The sequence below is a fragment of the Magnolia sinica genome, chromosome 9, assembly GCF_029962835.1.
Source record: "Magnolia sinica isolate HGM2019 chromosome 9, MsV1, whole genome shotgun sequence".
Taxonomy (NCBI): Eukaryota; Viridiplantae; Streptophyta; class Magnoliopsida; order Magnoliales; family Magnoliaceae; genus Magnolia; species Magnolia sinica.
Genome location: NC_080581.1, coordinates 30,520,775 through 30,542,542, shown reverse-complemented (window position 1 = coordinate 30,542,542; position 21,768 = coordinate 30,520,775). Strand labels below are relative to the sequence as shown.

Genomic DNA, 21,768 nt, shown 5'->3' with positions numbered 1-21,768 from the left:
CCATCATGGAATACATGTGCATATCATGGTGGGCCATTGGCCACACCTTGGGTCCAAAATGGGATCTCTATCATTAACCGGTAAGCCCCACTTGTCCCATGTATTAAAATGAAAGATCTACCCTATGAACACCCACATCTTGATCTCCTTTTTAGTTTCTTGAACTCCTTAGCTCCTAGGCTTCTTCTTCAATGGTGGAAGATAGAATTTGGATGGTTGGGATGATGAGATTGGGGTAGGAAATGGGCTGAGCTTGGGGGTTCTCCTTCTCTCCTAGGATTTTCTCTACAATGGTTGCTAGAGAAACGGTAGAGAAATGGGGGAGAAGGGTAGACTAAGAAGGCATGGGATGGGAGCTATGATGGGTTGTAAGAGACGTAAGAGGAGTGATGATGGTAAGTAATGATGGAGAATTGACTTGGATGAGAGAGAGAGAGAGAGAGAGGGAAGCATGGTTGCTAGCAATGATGAGGGATACGCATGGGTGGCTAGGCTATGCTGACCCATAGGCTAAGCATAGCTAGGTAATGTAGAGATTCTCTCCAAACTGGAATCTTTTAGATTTCCCAACGCGCGGTGTTTCCTCGAATACACACGCGCCCACAACTCCTAGCCTAGTTGTCGCATTGGTGCGTAAGACGCGGCATTGGAATCGTGGCGACGGTGCAGTCGCAATGGTGCAAGTTTGGAGTCGAGTCGACTCATATCTTCAGGATGCGACTTAGGGTCGCGCGCAAACACTTTCTATAGGTCGTGGGTCACTGGAATACGATGAAGAGGATTGCAAGAGTTGGATGGAAGGTATGATACTAGGATACGGGTCTTATATGGGGCTCACTTGATGTAGATAATCCATCATATGGGGTTACATTTTGATGTGGGTCATTCATCATATAGGATCCACCTTCGATGTCCACTACCCATCAAGTGGGTCACACCTTCACTGTAGACCGCCCATCATGTGGGGCCCAAACTTCAATATGGGTTGTTCATCATGTGGGACCACCTTTGATGTCAACCTTCTATGTGTTCCAACATTCAATGTCCACCATCCATCATGTAGGTCCTACCTTTGATGTGGACTGACCATCAGGTGGTGCCAGCTTGATATGGATCATCCATCATGTGCCGCCCACCTTTGATGTGGGCTATCATCATTTGGGGCCCACCTTTGATGTGATTGTACATTATGTGAGTCCACCTTGATGTGGACCATTCATCATATTGGGCTCCACCTTCAATTTAGGTCATTCATCATGGGAATTACTTGAAAAGTTTAAGGACAAGCTTATCAAAAAATCTACCTATGTAAGCTAACTAAGCTCTTAAAAAATAAGTGATATCTCCACCATTTATTTATTAAGAGCATCTTGGTTAGTTTCTAAAACTTAAATGATAAAATTAGAGCATCATCAACTAGTCTATTTTCAAAACGGGCTTATTATTACTATTATTATTTAGACCAAGCAAATAAACTCTTATTAGTAGAGATGGCTAACGAGCCCTTAATTTTCACCAACAAAATTACATGTAGCATGCTTCCACCTCTTTTATCACTCCGCCAGGGCTCTATGGAGCCCACCGTGATGTATGTGTTTTATATCCACATCATCCATCCATGTCGCCACCTCATTTTGAGGATAAGCCTAAAAATATGAAGCAGCTTGAAACCTCAAGTGGACCACACCACACAAAATGGTGGGTATAATTAACACACACAATTAAAACCTTCCCAGGGCCCACCATGATGCTTACTTGCCATCTAACATGTTGATAAGGTCTCACAAATCTAGATAGAGGGAAAACACAAATATGAGCTTAATCCAAAACTTTTGTGGCCCCCAAGAAGTTTTTATCATGGGCGTTCAATCACCAATGTTTCCAGTGGTGTGGTCCTCTTGAGCTTTGGATTTTCTTCAATTTTTGGGCTTATGCCCTTAAATAAGCTCACAAAATGGATGGGCAATATAGATATAACACATATACATCACAGTGAGCCCCACATCACCAAAGGCACCATGCAATCTGCTTCAGACAACAAGAAACACACCAATTCAAAGCATAAGCTAGGAAAAAGCATGAAACGTTATAAGCAGTTTCTATCGATCAACCACCTGCCATGCATCTTAAGCACCATTGCACCATCAAAATTAGCGTACATGTTACCCATTACGACATTGAGTTTCAATCCAACTAGAGGTCCAAATAACTAACAATGGACGACAATGAACAAGCCTACATGCCTATTCAAAATATCGATTTTCCCTAGCCTAGGATTAGCCTGTAACATCCCTAAATTTTTACTCATATAAATGATAACAAAATTTTATAATTGATAACAAAATAAATTACTTAGCATGCTAGTAGATACTCTTGGATAAAGGAGAGGTTGGAGAGGTTGGAGGATCGACTTGTGTCGTTGCGACTTTAGGTTAAATAAAATTTTGTCCAAATTGATAAAATTTTAGATTAGGAAAATGAGCTCATTTGGATAAGAAGTTTCTAGATCCGGGGCTCTTCTCTCTCTATAAGAAGGGATCATAGAGAGAACTCTCCTACGAAAACCCTAAGGAAAAGAGAAAAGAGAAAGTGTGAGAGAGGGGAGGCCTGTGGAGAAAAGCCCTCGCCGGTAGGTTCCTAACCTTTCTTTTTATAAATTTTCTTACGCCTTTGATTAATAACCCTCAGATCTATGCCATGAATGGGGCAGATCGACCTTGCATTTGTTGCTTTGATATGTGAGAAGTTTTGATAATAGATGAAGGTTTTAAGCAAGATCTCTTATCGTGGAGATTAACATGGTATATCTAGCGGTGTTAGCTCAGATTCCTTTAGATCATATGTTTCCTAAGGCCAAAATATACCAGGGCCCCAAATTCTAAAATGATCTGAACACCGAATGGGCCATAATGATTGGAGTAAATCCTAGTCATGGTTTTGCATATTTGTTGATTTTCTGATGTATTAGATCGATATAAAGCATTGATATTGTTTCTGGCTTATATTTGGGATGTTACCCAAAATTTTAGATCAATCTAATCGTTAGATTATCTACACGAATCTCCTTCAATAATGATATATATATATATATATATATATATATATATATATATATATATATATATATATATATATATATATATATATATATATATATGCATGCCTAGTAAAGTGTATCTTAGGATGGTCTAGATCTGAACAATCCTATGATTTTTCTATAACTTGATGGTGAGAAAATCATTGGATGGTTCAGATCTAACCTATGAGTATGTTAAATTTTTTAAAACTTAAAAACAAGAAAAATTCCTTAACTTTGCAAAAATGGATCATGTAACAGAGCATAATCGACCTCTATCGATTCGATCAAACGGAGTTTCGATCAATCGAAATATGTCGAAATGTGTCTAGAAACTTAAACTATAAAATTTTGATTTTTCCAATTTGATCAATTTATGTTTGATTTAATCAATGGAGCATCAATTAGACTTGTTCGACCAAAGAATTCAATCGAAAATGTTGAAAATGGTCCAACGACCAAACTATTTTAATCTTGATTTTCTCGATTCGATTGATTGGAGATCGATTCGATCGAGGGACTTTGATTAACTGATAGGTTCGATCAACAGATTCCTAGATTGATTTGTTAGATATTGGAATGTGATAATTGGATTATTACGTTATAATATACATATATAACCCTAGATTAATTACCAAATTATGAATGATAGAGGGTCACCTTAATTTGATCAAAGGTGGGCCCCATTGAATGGAACAATTAGATTAAATTCACGATTGGTTGAAATTATGTATTAGGAATCTTGGATTTAAACATGTATGACTATTCGACGAATTTATTTATACCAAATACAGGTTAGTGAATCCCAACATACCACATCTCTATTACGATTAAGATGGATTTGTTATGATTGCCATATCTGTTGTAATGTCTTGCTAAGATTGATTTATTGAATTATGAAATATTACAATGAACGACTATTACTGTGAATTGAATATATGAAGATGTCTATCATTACATTCATGAAATTAGAGTTTCTACTTATATAGAGAGATGTATATGACAATTTGGATATGTCGATGCATTGAGCATTGAGCTTGCATCACATGCATTGCATAGTGCTCCCGTGCTGATTCTTAGAGGCCCGCTCTAGATGAATTGCATGTACACCTCGTGCCTGGGTTCCTGGGGGATCTCCTTGAATGGTTTTCTGGTAGAATTGTTACTAGATGCCCACTATTCCTAGAGAAGCTTGTCAAGTGCAATGCTAGTTGACGGATATCTAACCCAAGTAAGTGTATGATTATCCCACTTAATGCATGCATCTCATGCAATTTTGCATCCATGCCCATTTCTACATTTCTTTAATTTAATTGTTGTTATGTGCTATCTTAATTGTGTCGTGCATGAACCATGATGGGTTCACTCACTAGGCTTGGCTAGCTAATGTTTGTTGAATCATACAGACGTGATCGAGATTGGAAATATAAATTAGGTACCAAAGAATGAGGCCCAAAGGGCGGATGACCCACAAGATCAACGACCATACTTATCTAAAGATGAAGTTATTGTGATGAGCTGATTAAATGGATTGTTTAACAAGAACTGATGATCAGGAACTTTAAGATCTCTTTATATTACTCATTTATGATTATAAGTTGTTAGGATATTTATTAATAGACATTTACACTGGATGGTTGTTGATATTATGATTGAATAAAGTCCCAAATGGATGGACTTATTTTGAATTATCAGTTAGATGAAGTGGTTTGAGAATGAGATAGTAGTGATTAATAGAAATGTGTAAAATTGTACGATATGTATGGATGTGTGAATGTTAGAATTGTGGATGAACTTAGAATGCATTAAGCTATGCCTCCAAGCAACTATATGAATTATCAATCTAAGTACACTTGGAGTACAAGTCATGGGTCCTAACTCAGGTATGAGAGTGCACACTCTGTATTTGAATTGCAGCCGTGGCATATCCTTTTACCAAACCTAATCATTCCACAAATTCAACACCAATGTCTACATATTACTAACAAAAATGTTGAACTATTTTGTTTCATTTTTTTTTTTTTCCAACAAACTATTAGGCCATAAATTATACAATTTGATGGCCACATCAATATATTTGTAATGTGACTAATGCAATCACATACTAGACTGAATCGAAAAGTTGAAACAAGAAAATCAATGGTTCGTTGAAATCAACCACAAGTTCGAGGCAAATGACTCTTCTCCATCCTAGATCTGAGGGAAAAGATGGCGGTCGGCAATCATGACCTGAATCCAATTCCGCATTGCAGGTCCCACCCCAATTAGTTGCCCCATCTTCATCCTATATGGAAAGAAGTCTGAAGTCTATAGAAAAAAAAGCAATGCCCTTTCTCCTCTTGACACATTGAAAAATTAATTCTAAGGACAAAAGCAATGCCCTATCTTTATTTCTTTGAAAACTATGCACCTTCTCTACCCTAGTAGGTTTAATCTTTTGGGAACAGTCCGCTTAGCTCTAAGAATCTTAAGAAAATATGGTATATCCCCTGCAACAATTGATGCTTTCCAAATGTGTCTAACAACTGCTTCAAATACAATATCAGGAAGAAAAGCTTGTGGAACCTCAATATCCATGGGCTTATTAGCTAAATGATTCATAGTATCTGTTCCTCCATAGTAGGGAGGAACTCCCCTGAAGCAAAAAGAAAGAAGGAATCAATTGATTTTCTGGATGACACAATATGGATTTCTATAGATGAGACATCCTGCAACCCTGCTTTGGATGGCAAGTGGTCCAAATCAAACTTTGATGGGGCCGTTTGATTAGTGTTGGAAATTAAAGTTTGATGGTTGAAATTGTCTAATAGATATTAGCCATTAAAATATGTTGGATCAAATTTTGCACCGTCATATCTACCCCAAAAATCTTCAAATACCCTCTCATGGTAGGAAGTTAAGAAGAATTTTTTAATCACAACCGAATGCTATGGGATCCACACCTCTCAAAAGGTCAATTAGAAATTTCAATATTACATCAACGATCACACCAATCCAGAGCATGAACCATAAATGAGCTCAAAACATCCTAAGCATTTCAAGCTATGTGACAAAGCAGGGGTCTAGTTCCATGGCTCAATGGTAGACATGCCTCTGTTGCAACAATGAGAGACTCGGGATCGAGTGCACATGTGGCATGAGTGGGTGCGTGAGTGTGTGGGGTGTGGGTGGCCAAGTCCCATCATTCCATGGATTTAACATTAGTTTTAAGATCTTGACAAGAAAAAACATTCAACAAATTCATTTCATTAAAAAATTTCAATTTAATTGATAAGCCTTGGATTGTAAAATTAGATAACCTCATTAATATCCTAGGGGCCTGTAAGCACCGAAGGTCAACTAGGGAAATGCAAAGAAAGCATAAAAGGCATGACATAAGTGAGAGGTAGACATTGATCAACATTAGGGGATGAAAACTGTTTGCACCTTTTTGTCTAAATAAGAATCCTTGGAAATACCTTTTCATCGCATTTGCAACCGTTTGTATTATAATCCTACATAGGGAAATGTTTTTCACTTTTTCACTCCATTATTATTTGACACCTCATGTTATAGGCAAACTACTTTCCCTCCATTTAACTTTTCAGGAAAAAAAAAAAACTCTCTTATTTCACGAAAGCAAATGCAAAGATTTTTGGTTGAACATCTTAGGACCTTTGGAGTCTTTCTATACATAATCGTAAAGAATAGAGAGTTGTCGAGATTTTATTGATTCTAACAACACTCCAGTCATGTGATTTTTGTCAAAGTTTCTATTTTGTATCTACATTGTTATGATGTAATAATGAACCGGTTTACTCCAACAGGAAGTGGCAGATGTTACGGCAAAGTATTTGTATCTAAATTATGATGCAATTCATATAAAAGTTATTTTTCAACACATATTTTCTAATTTTTACCCTATTGTTAAAGTTCTACGAATATCCTAAATTTTTTTACAAGTTATTATAAGGTTATATTTGTAACCCATGACAAATTATAAGGTGTCTAAACTTGCAATTTCTAGAATCTAATAAGAATTTTCCAATCTAATGCCAATATTCCAACAGAAGGATATTATTTCTAACAAAAATGATGTTTGAAATGTTCATATGTCATATTTAAGAGAACATTATTCAAATGTCTAGTTGGGAGGTGTTCTCATCCAATATACATTATGATAGCAATTTGTTTTCCCACGACACCTAAATTCTATTTTTAAGTTCCATGATTATTCTAGTAATTTTCAAGGGAGCTTAAAAATTATATTTCTAGATTCATAAAACCATATTGCTAATAGGAATTAAACTTAGTTCATGTCTCTAATTTCATCAATGTAACTTTTAAGTATTTGAATTTATATAAGTTCCTTTTTCCCCAAGGCCAAATTTATCTAAACTCTGATCGAATAACATCTTGTAACACCCCAATTTTCATAACCTGAGTATAATACTTGTTTTCTGAAATTCTGAGTGTTAACCTTAAAATTTAAACTCTAAATTTAAACAATCTTCTCAATAATCATTGTTAGCAATAATTACTAGCGTAGTAAACTGTGCATTGAGTAAAAGTTTTTCATTCATAACAAAAATCCAAATATAGTGCCCATACAAAACTTATACAACCCAAATATCAAAAGTACCCTAATCTGAAATAGAAATTCATTAACTAATGATGAAGCTCGATATGCTCCAATGGTATCTTGTCTAGCTCCTCAACTATTTTATCCCTTTTAGCAATTAAGTGAACATCGTTGGATCGCTTTAACCTGCATCAACTAATGATGAAGCTCGATTGTAAAAGTTTTTCGTTCATAACAAAAATTCAAATGTAATGCCTATACAAAACTTATACAACCTAAATACCAAAAGTACCTTAATCTGAAATAGAAATTTATGAACTAATGATGAAGCTCGATATGCTCCAATGGGATCTTGTCTAGCTCCTCAACTACTTCATCCCTTTTAGCAACTAGGTGAACATTGTTGGCTCACTCTAACCTGCATCAACTGATATATTTTGATAACGTCAATATCTATTGGAGTGAGGAATACCCTCTAAGATTACACACTTAACATTCATAATTTAGAATAGTTCGCAAGACATAGAAAAAGATATATTAAACAATGAAATTCTAACTCATGATCATATACACAAAGAATATATCCAACCAACATAATTACTCTATTAAGAAAATGTAAAAGGAACCACAATATAAATAGACATATCAAAATAATCAGATAATCAACATGTGACCTTTTGCTTCACCCGGAAATTACATTGTATGTGAACTCCACAAGATAACTAGAAAATCAACAAATGAACTTCCACTTCACTCGAAAATCATATAAAACTCCATAAGGTGACTAGAAAATCAACAAGTGAACTTCAACTTCACTTAAAAATAATAATAAAAGTGAACTCCGCAAGGTGAATAGAAAATCAACACGTGAACTCCATTGTCACTCAGAAATTATAATGAACACCGCATAAAATAAATTATGAAGCCGCAAAATAGCAAATATTCCATCAAAACTACATAAGGAAAATAGTCCATCCAAGGATGCAATAAAATTGGATTATCCCCAAAAGCCACATAGGCCCAAATGATCCCTAAGATGGTAAGTCCACAACAATTTTCATTTAATCCATTAGAAAAAAATGTCCACTAGTTCAAGGACCTTCGAAATATCATCAAGTAGTCAGAAGTGGCAAACATATAATTAATTAACCTATTTTTAACTTGAGATAACATGTGATAATCAAATCACTTATTCTTAATAGAATTAAAGAGGCATGTCAATTATTCGATGTAAGAGTCAATTGCATAAAAGATTAGCATATTCGTATATTGAGACAAATAAATTAACCAAGTAACTCAATAGGTTCTAAATATAAGTAATTAAAACACCATCTATAATAAGATTAACGAACTCAAGTGATAAGCTTAAAATGGGGAAACCTCACTTTGGGATGCAGATACACTCGCTTGGCTTACAAAGCACAAAAGATATGCTCTACTGGGAGTCCAAATATCCACGCCTGAGTCGACATAAACAAACTCAACTTCACTAAACTCGGCTACATCACAAACTAAATTGGCTCAACTTGGTTTCGAACGAACTCCATCTGAATAGTGAAATCCGGCACACTTTAGAAGAAAGTGCATTAGCCGAGAGTAGGCATGTAGCCAAACTACTTTACATTTTATGCAATGGGTTAAATGATTTAAATTTCTATCTGTTATGTCTTATTGAACAATATACTTGATTTATTTACTGCAGTAAATGTGTTTGACAGAATGCCTAAATGATGCTTTCACTAAGTAGACTTTGTTTTTGCACTTTTTCTTATTTATATTCATTTATATAAGTATTTAGAAGTAAGTGTACATTGATTATTTAATCAAAATTTGAAAAGTCCTATTCACCATCCTTTAGGACATTAGCCATATCTTAAAGCTTCGCTTGTAGTGGTAAAACTGTAATTTGAAGATTGAGCCCTATTGTTATGCCTTCTTGGGATGCTTCTTTAATACTCTCTCATTCTTAAATTAACTTCTCATTTGCTCCCACGATTGTTGATGTGGATACTTCAGCTCATATAATCAATCACCTTATATTTAATGCTTTAATGAGATGACTAAGGTAATGGGAGAAAGTGGAATCTCCTACAACTGAATAGATAGTTGTTATCCAATGCAGATTCACTTAGGTGGGTGTTCTAAAGGTCAATAGACTAAGGATTTTCCTATGAAATTGTGTCTATTCACTAGAAAATGGTGGAGATCAAGTGCATCCTCATAATAAAGGGTGGAATCTTCATTAGAGTGATAAATCTCAAGGAACATGACTTGAATCTCTTAGGTTTAGAGGCTTAAAAGTGGATTTAAGAGTAGGGAATTACCTAAGCTTTAATGGCATAAAAAAATCATAAAAAATCTCAAGGTCAAAATGCCCTTTATAAAGAAGTTGAGTTCTAATGACTATAAACAAGCATAAAATGACACATTCGATCGATCGATCGATGTGTCGATCGGTTAAACTTAGGTTCACGTAGCTAGAAATATTGCTAGATTAATTTTTTTGGCCATTCTCAATCAATCATTTGAGGATTTGCTCGATCAATCAATCGATTGAGGATTCGCTCGATTGATCGAGGATCAATCGAAATCACCCAGAGTTCTGCTGTCTTTGGGATATATAATTTACAACAACTCTGAATCTCTATAACTTATCTAAGCATGTCTAAATAAGGATCCTAAGGCTAAAGTATGATCACATAAAGATTACCTATTAAGGAATAGATCATCTAGAGTTTAAGGTTGTTTTGAGTCTATTCGGGTCTAAGGTTAGAATCACCAAGGCACCTCATGATTAACCTGTTCTTCACTCCTTGATATTTCACGTTCTCTTGTGTCTTCGATCTTTAGTTTTCAAGGGCTCAACCGACTTACTGACACATGGACACATGTGATTGACTAATAAGGGCATTAATAGGAAGGTGATAAGATAGTTAGCACACCTCTAGCATGGCACTTTGAGTTATTAACAAGGTTATGTCCAACTATAGAAAAGGAGATTTCAGATATGTCACGGGTATCATATGCAACTATAATGGGGAGTCTCATGTATCCAATGGTTTGCACGTGGCCAAATATCTGATAGACAGTTATGTGGTCAATAGATATATGGCGAATGTAGGAAATGAGCATTGGAATGTTGTTAAGTAGATTTTAAGGTATCTTAAGTGCACAATCGACACTAGAATCATATTCGGAGGACATGGAACTTTAGGTGGAGTTGTAGACTATATGGATTCGGATTATACAAGTGATCTAGACAATAAGAGGTCTGCTACGGGATATATTTGACATTAGCAGGCCAATCGGTATGTTGGAGACCTACGTTATAGTCTATAATAGAGTTCTCTATAATCGATGCATAATATATAATTGTGACAGATGCATCAAAGGAGGCACTATGGTTGAAAGGTCTGATAGGAGAACGCAGGTTGAAGTAAGAGGTGATTCATTTACATTGCGATAGTCAGAGTTCTATCCATCTAACGATGAATCAGATGTATTACGCAAGAACCAAGCACATCAACGTGATGTTTCATAAGATATAAGAACTCATTACTTCTAAATAGATTATGTTTCGAAAGATCCACATGGACAAGGATGCCACTGATATGTTGACTAAGCCGATGACCAGAGAGAGTTTAAGTATTACTTGTGCTTGATCAATCTCTCCATCCATTATTAATATTGTGCACCATTGCACAGGGGTGTAAATGGATATGCGTTCTAGGTGCGTTCTAGGTGAAGAATGTTAGGAGCAGTCTATGCTCAAGGTGGAGGTTGTAAGGGAGATCTTTAAGGTGACTTATCATAATGCAAGTCAATGTGGAGATTATTATGTGGGATGCCTTAGATTTTGCCAATCTGTTAGTGTAGAGAAGCCCTATCTCAGTTCGACCGGTGTCTTTTCGGTTCAATAGAATTAGGGAAGGTTTCTTAGTTTTCTCACTATGAAGATTTACACATTTTCATTTCGACCAAAATATGTGAGTTGGTTTATTTCGATTTGATAGAAGGTCCTATTCGGTCCGACCGACAGGTTACACAGATTAGTACAAATCATGGTATTTAAGTCCGTTTTCGATTAGGGCTTAGATTATACAAGTGCTTTCTCTCTAAGGGCAAGAGTTTTGTGAGGTGAGTCAAATTTCTACACTTGTACATAAGGGCATGGGAATGGATTTTTTTTTTTTAAGGGGCCAGAGTTTTTCTAGGTACGCAATGTAAGGGGAGATTGGGTTTCTGCTATAATCGAAGAAGATGAGTGGTGTAAACTCTAATGCTTTTAATCATAGTGGATTTCTATCATTTTGTGTCATAGTTGTTTCCCACAAGGATTTTTTGCATTAATTACCTCATGCTTTGTGTGATTATTTTATTAGTTATTGTTTATTTAATTGTTTTATCTTTATTGAACATGCTTCTACAAAGTGTATAAATTAACTATGGTATTAGATCCAAATTTCTAATACCTAAGGTTGATCTGGATTTATTGTGGCTGGGATTAGATTATAGTAGTGTGAGATAAGTGTTGGAACTCTAACAAGGAGTCCTATGCTTTCCCAACCTATAAGCGTTATTCTACGATATCTAGTGGAGCTTAGATTGTAACCCTCATTTGACCAGTAGTGACTTTAAGTTATATGCATTATCTCATCTAAGTAAAATTGTACCTTAATCACATAAATACTAAAGGTGAGTAAGAAAAAGCCGAGTAAGTGAGAACACCATGCTCGCATGAAAGCATCCATTGACTAATAATAAGTTGGCAGTCTAACATCTAAACTCATTCCTTATTATTGAAACATCAATTTTAAAACTTTTACATAAAATTTATTAACAATTAAACATCTTAGTAACCCAATATTCTTCTCATTATAATATGATAATGTCTTTTTCATATTAAATTCATTGTCTAGCATAATATAAAATAAAGAAAAAGAAACACATCTTCTGATATATCCAATATCAATACAAGTACACTCTTAACCCAAAACAAAATATATCCAAAGTTTGTTTAGAAATGTATTCAACAAAATAACTTTGTTTGAAAATATTTCTCAACATAACTATCGATAAAAACTTAGTAATGACTGAGGTAAGACAAACCTCCATCTAACATTTGTGATCTAACTTGTATGTGTCTGTGAATCCTGACCCCGAGATACTGGTTCTTTATTGCATGCATTTCTGAAGCCACATCTTTCATGCACATTCTTTCTCCTAGAGACTCTAAAGAGCACAACACACCAATTCTGACCATTAAAATCAAGCATTCATGCATTCTATTTCTTGTATTGATATGATTTCCATTGCCCTGAGTAACTTCAGTGTCTTCTATAAGCAGTTGTGGCTCAACAATCTCCATTACTCGTTCAGGCAAAGCCAACTTAGCAAAATGATGAAGGCTTAGATTGTCTGTAAACATGCCATCAGTTGGCTGCTTTCCAGTGATCATCTCCAATAGAAGGATTCCATAGCTGTAAACATCTCCTTGTGTAGATGCTTTACTACCCATCGCATATTCTGTAATTTATACATCTCATATTAGAATATAAGTGACCATTTGGATACAAATAATATCAAATGTTAAATTTAGAGAGAGGGGGAATATTCTATTTAAACGAGTAATTAGCATTTTTGCTATTCTAAGGATCTAAATTTCTAACATCAATTGGTGTGCTATGAACTTGTAAGTGATTACAAAGTTGTTCAAAATTAATCAAGACTCTATTACTAAAGTGAAAGAACTCAACATGTCAATCATCAACTAAACAAAAGACTTGTTGTTATGATTTTTGTGTACCACATATCTTAACTAAAGACATTATAAGAAAATAATTCTTTATATCTTACTATGGTGTGATTAATGTGGGGTGCAAGTGAGTACGACTTTGTCTATCTAGATCTTGTTAGATATATTCTTTAAATTTGAGGTCATTCTTTCAGGATCCAAAACCAGATAAAATCAGGTTCGGGTAAGATTTACCAGTGTTCCACATTCAATGTACAAGAGGTGGCCTACTTGATCAGAAGAATGATCGGGCTAGAACCCACATAATGAATAGGCATTAGTCATATGTGGGGGCTTATAAAAACGTAAGCCATTTAACAAGCGGGACCTATTATAAAAATACCATGACAATACAGTAAAATGTTCCATTAATCAACAATACCTATGAGAAAATTTGGAAGCTTAGAAAAACATGACTAGTATTTCATGTTCAAGATACATGTGGATGATCAACGTACACAGATCTACCTATTCAACTCGGAAGCATAATCTTATCCCAGTGCATAATTGAAATGGTCCTAACTCATGGATGGCTATGATTTTATTGTGTATACCACGATAGCATGTGTACTTTTCCAATACATCTGAGGACCCAAAGAAGTGATCGCGTGAGCGTGAGATGCTCCAACCACATGTATGCTTTGAATTAGTATGTTTGGTATACCTCTTAAAAGTTCCCAAATGAGTGGATGAGCCTTACTTTGGCGCAAGATTGTCTTCATGCCGGGATTACCTTGACCCACACACCCAAGTAGATAAGTGTAAAGATATGTAGGTGGCTAGAATACCTTTTTATCCATACAATTACTAGGGGTGTGCTCTCACCTTTTGGGGGTGCGTGTAGAGGGAGAATGTTTCATGTCCAATTGGTTGGACCACAAGTTACACTCTACCCAATGAATAACCTACAACCTCTTAAGTAAATGCGGCATCCAACCAATCCAATAGGTTAGGCCCACCATGAGGATCATTTGCACTGCAAAAATCAGCTTCATCCACCCATAAGGTGGATCATATCTATAAAAAAAACAATGACCATCCATTGATAAATAGACTTGCTCAATTATTTGATGGTTGATTTTTTCATGAGGCAATCCTTATGATGGGGCCAATCTATTGCATGGATTGGATGCTTATTTGAAATCCACCCGAATCACAAGGTTTATCACCTTATTTCACACCAGGGCCCAAAAAAATCCCCTTCCATGATTTAGGTAGACCACACAATTGGAAATAATACACGGGAAAACACTCACCTTCCAAACTATTTCAATTTGTACGGCTCACCTGAATCATGGATGGGTTTGCTTTTTAAGCCTTGGGCCTTATTTTAGTGTGTAAGCTAATGGTTGGAGTTGATTTCATATTATCATGGTAGTGGACCCAGTAAAAATTAAGGGTTGTCCTCTCCTAACTTTTAGTTTGATGTGGCCCACTTGAATCATAGGTCAGCTTGAGTTTTGGCCCCGAATCTTACTCGGGATGACGTATCTAATGATCGAGTGGATTTCATAGTGGGCCATATAGAAATAAACAATGGTTGGCATCCTTCTCCCCAATTATTTCCCTTGGAATGGCTCACCTAAATCAGAACGAGTCTGATTTTTTGACCTGAGGCCTAACATGGGCTAATGCATCTATTGATTAGAATGGATTTCAGATGCATATCACAGTGGGCCTACCCAAGCCCACCCTACTTTGGTCGCACCGCCAGTACTCTCCTGCGAAGCGAATAGCCAGACTAGGTGGGTGTGTGTTTTTGTTCATATTCATGTATTCATATACAAGGAATTAAATAAGATAATAGACAAAATTGTTACCTGGAGCGATGTATCCAACAGATCCCTTGATTCCAACTGAGCTAGTTTGAGCAACCTCAGGTAAGAACCTGGCTAGCCCAAAATCACCCACACGAGCAATCATTTCATCATCAAGAAGAATATTGCTTGGCTTTAAATCTCGATGAATGATTGGTGTTTGGCAATGATTATGCAGATAATCCAGTGCAGAAGCCACATCAATAGCTATGTTTAGCATTTGAATAAACTTTAAGTTCCTTCCAAGCTGGTCACCACCATCTCTGTGCAACCACTTGTCTAGACTCTCATTGGGCATGTACTCGTAAACTAAAGCTTTGAAATCATTGCCCTTAAAATCAATGCTTACACAGCAAGTTAAGATCTTAACAAGATTCCGATGCCTAATGTTTTTCAAGGCTTCACATTCAGCCATGAAGCTCCTCGGAGCTCCTTGTTGTTGAAGATTGAAGACTTTCACTGCTACCATAGTTCCATCACGATCTAGAGCCCCTTTATATACAGCGCCAAAACTTCCGGTGCCAACCAAATTGGTAGAAGAGAAGCCATCTGTTGCTTTAAAGAGTTCCGCATAAGACATGGTGACGAAAGGATCCTCCGCAGAAGGCACATCAACAGGTTTCCTTCTCGACTTTCTTACCCAATAAAGAGTGGCAAACATACATGATACTAACACAAGGCACAGGAAAACAACGACAACTGAGATTTTTACTTTTGATGCAAGATACTTTCTCCGTTTCTTGGAAGCTTGGCTAGAGCATTGAGGCAAATTTAATTCTGGAATACCCCCACAAAGCTTATTATTTCCGAGCACTGAAACTTGACTGGCATTTCCAAAGACCCCTTGTTTCGGTAATTCACCCTCAAAATTATTGAAGGATAGATTTAGAGACTCTAGAGCAAGCTTCTCCAAATATTTTGGAATCTCCCCAGATAGGTTGTTGCGTGAAAGATCCAGGGATCGAAGGCCTCTTAGAGTACTGAATGTTGGAGGAATTGATTCTTGAAAGAAGTTTCCATCCAACAAGAGATACTCTAGGCTGAGACAATTGCCTAGCGAGCTTGGAATTTCTCCAGACAATTTGTTATTTGAAACGTTCAATGTCGAGAGAGTTTTCAAGTAACCAACTTCAACTGGCAAACTTCCAGTAAAAGAGTTATTTCCAATGTAAAGTTCAATCAAAGATGGAAAGATGAAAAGTTGTCTGGGTAAGCTACTGCTGAACTTATTACTGTTGAGGTATATGAATTGCAGGTTTATGCAATTACCAATAGTTGAAGGTATGATCCCCGATAGATTGTTTTCAGATAAAACGAGTACCAACAATTGGGAGATGTTGCCCAAGGAAGACGGAATTTGCCCTGATAATTCATTTGCTTCAAAGGAAAGCTTTCTTGCCTTGTTAAGCTTCCCAATACCAATGGGAATAGTACCTGTTAAAAAGTTATACCCCATCTCCAGTAATGTTAAGCCGACAAGATTTTGAATCCCAGATGGGATGCTTCCGAATATCTTGTTATGTCCCAAAGTTAGCCAAGTCAGTTGGCTCGAAATATTAGACATGGAGTCGGGCAACGCACAGCTGAGATGATTACTGCGTACCTGCAGCACTCGTAAGCTACTGCAATTGGTCAAAGAATCGAGAAAAATCAAGTCATGAGATTTTCCAATTCCAAGTTTATTACCCCACAAAAGTAACACGGACAGACCCTTGAGGCTTCCAAAATTCGTAGGTACAGATCCGCTAAAGCTATTGCTATCAAGGTCAATATGTACGAGTCCTGAAGCATTGGACAATGAAATTGGTATGGGTCCTGTGAATTGGTTTCTTCCAGTGTAAAGCTCTTGGAGATTAGGAAGACTAAGGCCTAAGTTAGGAGGAAGGTTTCCATGCAATCTGTTAAATCCCACGTCCAAAAACTTAATAGAGGAGAGATTGTATAGCTGAGGTGGAATCGTACCTGACAGTTCATTTTCACTAATGCCAAACCCTTCTAAGCTTGCCAACCGACCAAGGTCATCTGGTATGCTGCCATCCAGACTGTTTATTGAGAGATAAAGGAAAGAGAGAGACGAAAGGTTTCCAAGTGAAAGTGGAATGCTTCCTGCAAGATTGTTGTTACCAAGAGACAAAAAAGTGAGTTTCGATAGAGAGCCAATCTCAGTTGGAATCCTCCCTGACAACTGATTCCGCCGAAGATGAAGGACTTGGAGTTTTGAACAGTAGGTCAGATTTGTTGGAATTTCTCCAGTGAGTGTGTTATTGCGCAGACGGAGAAACCGCAAGCGAAGCAACTGGCCCATCTGTTCAGGAATCGGTCCGCTGAAGCTGTTGTTTCCGAGATCGATTCTCTTGAGGAAGGTGAGGTTCCCTATGAAGGGAGAAATGGGGCCCACCAAGTTCTTGTTACTGAGGATCAAGGCAGTGACCCTTTGAGGATGGCGCCGACTATCGCAAATGACTCCTTGCCAGAGACAGAAGTGGAGAGTATGGTTCCATGAGCTCAAGGAATGGAGAGGACCATCGGTTATCAGATCTTTAAAGTGGAGCAAAGCAAGGTGATCGGTTTCGTTGGAGAAGTGAGCGGCTGATCCGAAGAAGCATGGAACGTGAGTGGAAGAGACAAGGAGAAATGACAAAAATGCCCATAGGGTCATAGCTGGGAGCTCCATAATAGTGTTTGTGAATGAAGGAAAGCCAAAGCGAGGAGACGAATATGGAGTGGATTCTGAACGCTTGATGACTTGAGGAGTCTACTTATAAGAAAATGATAGAGATGATTTTGGTGGTTCCCAGTTTCCATTATTATTTCAGATGATTTTGGTTGGTCCCAGTTTACCATTTTATTTTGTTTGTTGTATGTTTGTTTCTTCTTCTTCTTTATTTTTATTTTTATTTTTATTTTTATTTTTAAATACCGAATCATTTCGGTGTCCAACGGGGACGCCGATTCGGTACTAACCCCGCCGGTACGTGCTACAGACGGACGGTCCTGTCAGGGGCTCTGTGCTCTGCCGAGCCCACCGTGATGTATATATTGCATCCATGCCGTCCATCCATTTTGAAATATCATTTTCGGACATGAGTCCAACAAATAGGAAGATCAAAGGCTCAAGTGGACCACACAAAAGGAAGCAGTGGGGATTGAAAGCCTACCACTGAAAGCTTCTTGGGGGCTACGGACGTTATGGATCAAGCTGATATTTATGTTTTCCCTCGGTTCATCTCTACGTGATCTTATGAATAGGTTGGATGGAAAATAAACATCATGGTGGACCCTAGGAAGTTTTCAACGGTAGAAGTTCAATCCCTGCTGCTTCCTCTGGTGTGGTCCACTTGAGCCTTTGATCTCCATCCTTTTTGGAATATTGCCCTAAAATGATTTATCAAAATAGATGAACGGCATGGATAAAGTATATACATCACTTTCAAAGGCCTATTATAATCTTCATTTGTCATCCAATCAGTCATAAGGTTTTTTTTTTTTTTTTAGATAAAGGGTAAACACGAGTATCATGTTGATCTAAAAAATTTTGAAACCCAAAAGAAGTTTTTAACAGTGGGCACTCAATCACCACGGCTTCATGTGGTGTGGTCCACCAGAGATCTGGATCTTCTTCATTTTTCATTTTTCGGCCCGTGGCTTAAAATGAGCTGGCAATATAACACATACATTAAAGTAGGCTGTGGCTGCCTGAGCAAGGTCGGTGTTACTCCAACCTGACCCAATCGCCTCCCCCTTATCAGTTTAGGTAAATCTTATGAGTAGTGTGCGAGCCAAGTTACATGGTCCATCTGATGACATTTACAGAACTCATCCTTAAATATAAGGAAGATTGAGATGTTCACAGTTCAGTATAGATTATGAAACGTTGGATAGGGACCACAAAACAGCATGGTCTAATGATCTGAACCACACATCGTTCAGGTACTTACCATGGATAGCCTATGATGTAGGAATTATGCCAGCCGATCTTTCTTACCATCCTGCCAGATGATCTGCAGCTCTTTATCTAGAAACTGACGGATATACATAACGGGCTTAAAGAAAATGTTAGCACCCTATTAGCTTGAAAACATCCATAAATTAAGGGGCACATGCGCGTTTTGCCAATAGACTTTTCAGCATTTGCCCTCAGTTGGACCAGTCCTCCCCAGCCATTCCGAGGTCCATAAGCTAGCTATCATTGGCCACCTACCTGAACTCTTTCCTACTAGTGGACTGCTAGATAACATTGAGAGCAGCCCTCTTTTAGTTCTCTTCTCCAAACCTTTCATTGGAACCAACAATTGGATTGCAAACAAGGAAAGAGTTGAACTCTCCATATCCGATCCAGGTGCAGATCGAGCAGACTTCATGAATTATTTGCATTTCCAGGCCCTCCGAGTCAATTACTGACAATTTCTACTATGGGAGAAAAGCTATGCCCTATCTCCTCCGCCACATTGAAAAGTAACTTTGGCCATGGAGAAAACATGCCATATTGTTGTCTGAATGTATATGATCTGTACTTAAAATAAGGGTCTTGATCGATCAATCAGACCAATCGATCAATCGAATGAGCTCCAAATCATACAGATTGGTCTTTAGACAGTTCAGGACAGGTTCGATTGATTGACCTGAGAGGTTTGAGCGATTGACTACTTTCAAATAATACTTGTAAATTATTTGAACCTTTTTGAGCATGTTCGAATGATTGAACAAGTAGCTACCCATCGATTGAGGGTTGCTTGATTGTTGTCGATCGATCGATGCTTAAATTGATGGTGTGAAAATTTTTGCGTAATTACACAGATTGTTTCCTATTCTTGGTATTATGCTATAAATATTCGTGTAATGCAGGATTAGGGTATGATTAAGATAGCTTAAATATTTCTAAGAGGGTTTTAGATGAAGGCTAGGGTTTTCGCATTTGTAAGTTTATATAATCTCTTCTAATTAATTCATTCTTCATAGTGAATTTGCTTATCACTTTGTGCAGTGGTTTTTCTCTCAATGGCTTTTCATGTAAAATGGTGTATTCTTATGCATGCTTTGTTGTGTTTATCTTTTGCTTGTTTGATTCAAATTTGGGATTTGCTTCCGCGGTCTACCAACAAGTGATATCAGAGCTATACATTGGGATTCGAGTTGAAATCTAAAATATGTTGATGAAGGGATCAAACATTAAGTATGAAACTGAAAAGTTCACCAATAAAAATAACATTGAACTATGGAAGGTGAAGATGAGAGGCCTTTTAGTTAAGCAAAGATTGCAACAGGTATTCCTTGGTGTAGCGAAGCGTCGTGAAACTATGACTAAAGAAGAGTGGGAAGAACTGAATAATCGAGAGAAAACATCGATTCAATTATGTATGTTCAATGAGTTCATTTATAATGTCCTTGATCAAAAGAACACCACGGGATTTTGGACAAAGTTAGAAGGCTTGTACATGATGAAATCTCTCTCAAATCGTCTATATTTGAAGAAAATAATTTCTATAATTTAAAGATGGAAAAAGGGTTTGATATTAATGAACACATTAGCGTATTTAACTAGTTGATTTGCAAATTGACAAGTGTGGAAGTGACGATCGACGAGGAAGACCAAGCCCTGATTTTGTTGAATTCTCTTCCAGAGTCTTACAAGAGTCTCATAGATATTATGTGCCACGGTAAGGTGACCATACACGTCGAAACTGTCATCTCAGCCCTTCAATCGAAGTAGTTAAGGAAGAATGACAATGGTGGTGGTTCCTCTATAGATGTGTTGGTTATTAGGGGGAGAAATTCTAAGCAAGAGAATGGAAACTCACAATCTCGATCCAAGTCTAAGGGCAAGTGGAAGATGGAGTACTGAAACTGTGGAAGACATGGACATATAAAGAAGAATTGTTAGAATCCTAAAGCAAAGAAAGATAAAAAATTAGATGAAATGTCGAATGAGGCCAACAAAGTAGAATAGTGTGAGGAAGTGGGAGGTTTTGATGTTCTAATAGTATCCAAATTTGGGTATCTCAATAATGAGTGGATTTTAGATTCGAGGGCTTTGTACCACATAACCTTTCAGCAGAATTGGTTCACTAGTTGAGTGAGTGTGATGGTTGCCAAGTGTTTATAGGAAATGACTTTGCTTATAAGGTTGTTAATGTCAGATCAGTGCACATCAAGATGTTTAATGGAATGAAGTAAATCTTATGGATGTGAGATGCATTCCTAAACTGAGATAGAATTTGATTTCCCTAGGAGCTCTCAATTCATTTGAGTGCAAGTTCATCGGGTTTGATTGTGTCCTGAAGGTTTAAAAGAAGCACTTATATGATAAAGGCACATTGGAGAGATTACTTTTACAAGTTGATTGGGAATACCATATCGGGTGGAGTTACAACATTTGTAACAGAATCCACTTCGACACATTTGTGGCATGAGCACTACTTTCTGATTGTTACTTGATTCGTGCTTTTAAAAATGTTGATTTTAATATATATATATATATATATATATATATATATATATATATATAAGCATTGTATATATG

General features: G+C 37.0%; 1 protein-coding gene across 2 annotated transcripts; it reads right to left on the bottom strand.

Annotated features, from left to right (window-relative positions):
• Positions 1 to 7,737: 7,737 nt before the first annotated feature.
• Positions 7,738 to 18,051, bottom strand: LOC131254804 (probable LRR receptor-like serine/threonine-protein kinase At3g47570). Of its 2 annotated transcripts, XM_058255525.1 has the most exons (3): positions 15,252 to 18,051; positions 12,747 to 13,163; positions 7,738 to 7,832 (listed from the first exon to the last, which is right to left on the bottom strand). In XM_058255525.1, the coding sequence occupies exons 1-3, from the start codon at positions 17,920 to 17,922 to the stop codon at positions 7,819 to 7,821; spliced, it is 3,102 nt and encodes a 1,033-aa protein (XP_058111508.1). In that variant the 5' UTR covers positions 17,923 to 18,051; the 3' UTR covers positions 7,738 to 7,818. The 2 variants fall into 2 exon arrangements, with proteins under 2 accessions (XP_058111508.1, XP_058111507.1); XM_058255524.1 differs by lacking the exon at positions 7,738 to 7,832 and having other exon boundaries at positions 12,488 to 13,163; positions 15,252 to 18,050.
• Positions 18,052 to 21,768: the final 3,717 nt, after the last annotated feature.

Coding starts and splice junctions, on each gene's coding strand:
- LOC131254804 (XM_058255524.1), bottom strand. CDS start 17,922: ATGGAGCTCCCAGCTATGACCCTATGGGCATTTTTGTCATTTCTCCTT. Junction 13,164..15,251: donor TGTTGGATACATCGCTCCAG/GTAACAATTTTG, acceptor TATAAATTACAG/AATATGCGATGGGTAGTAAA.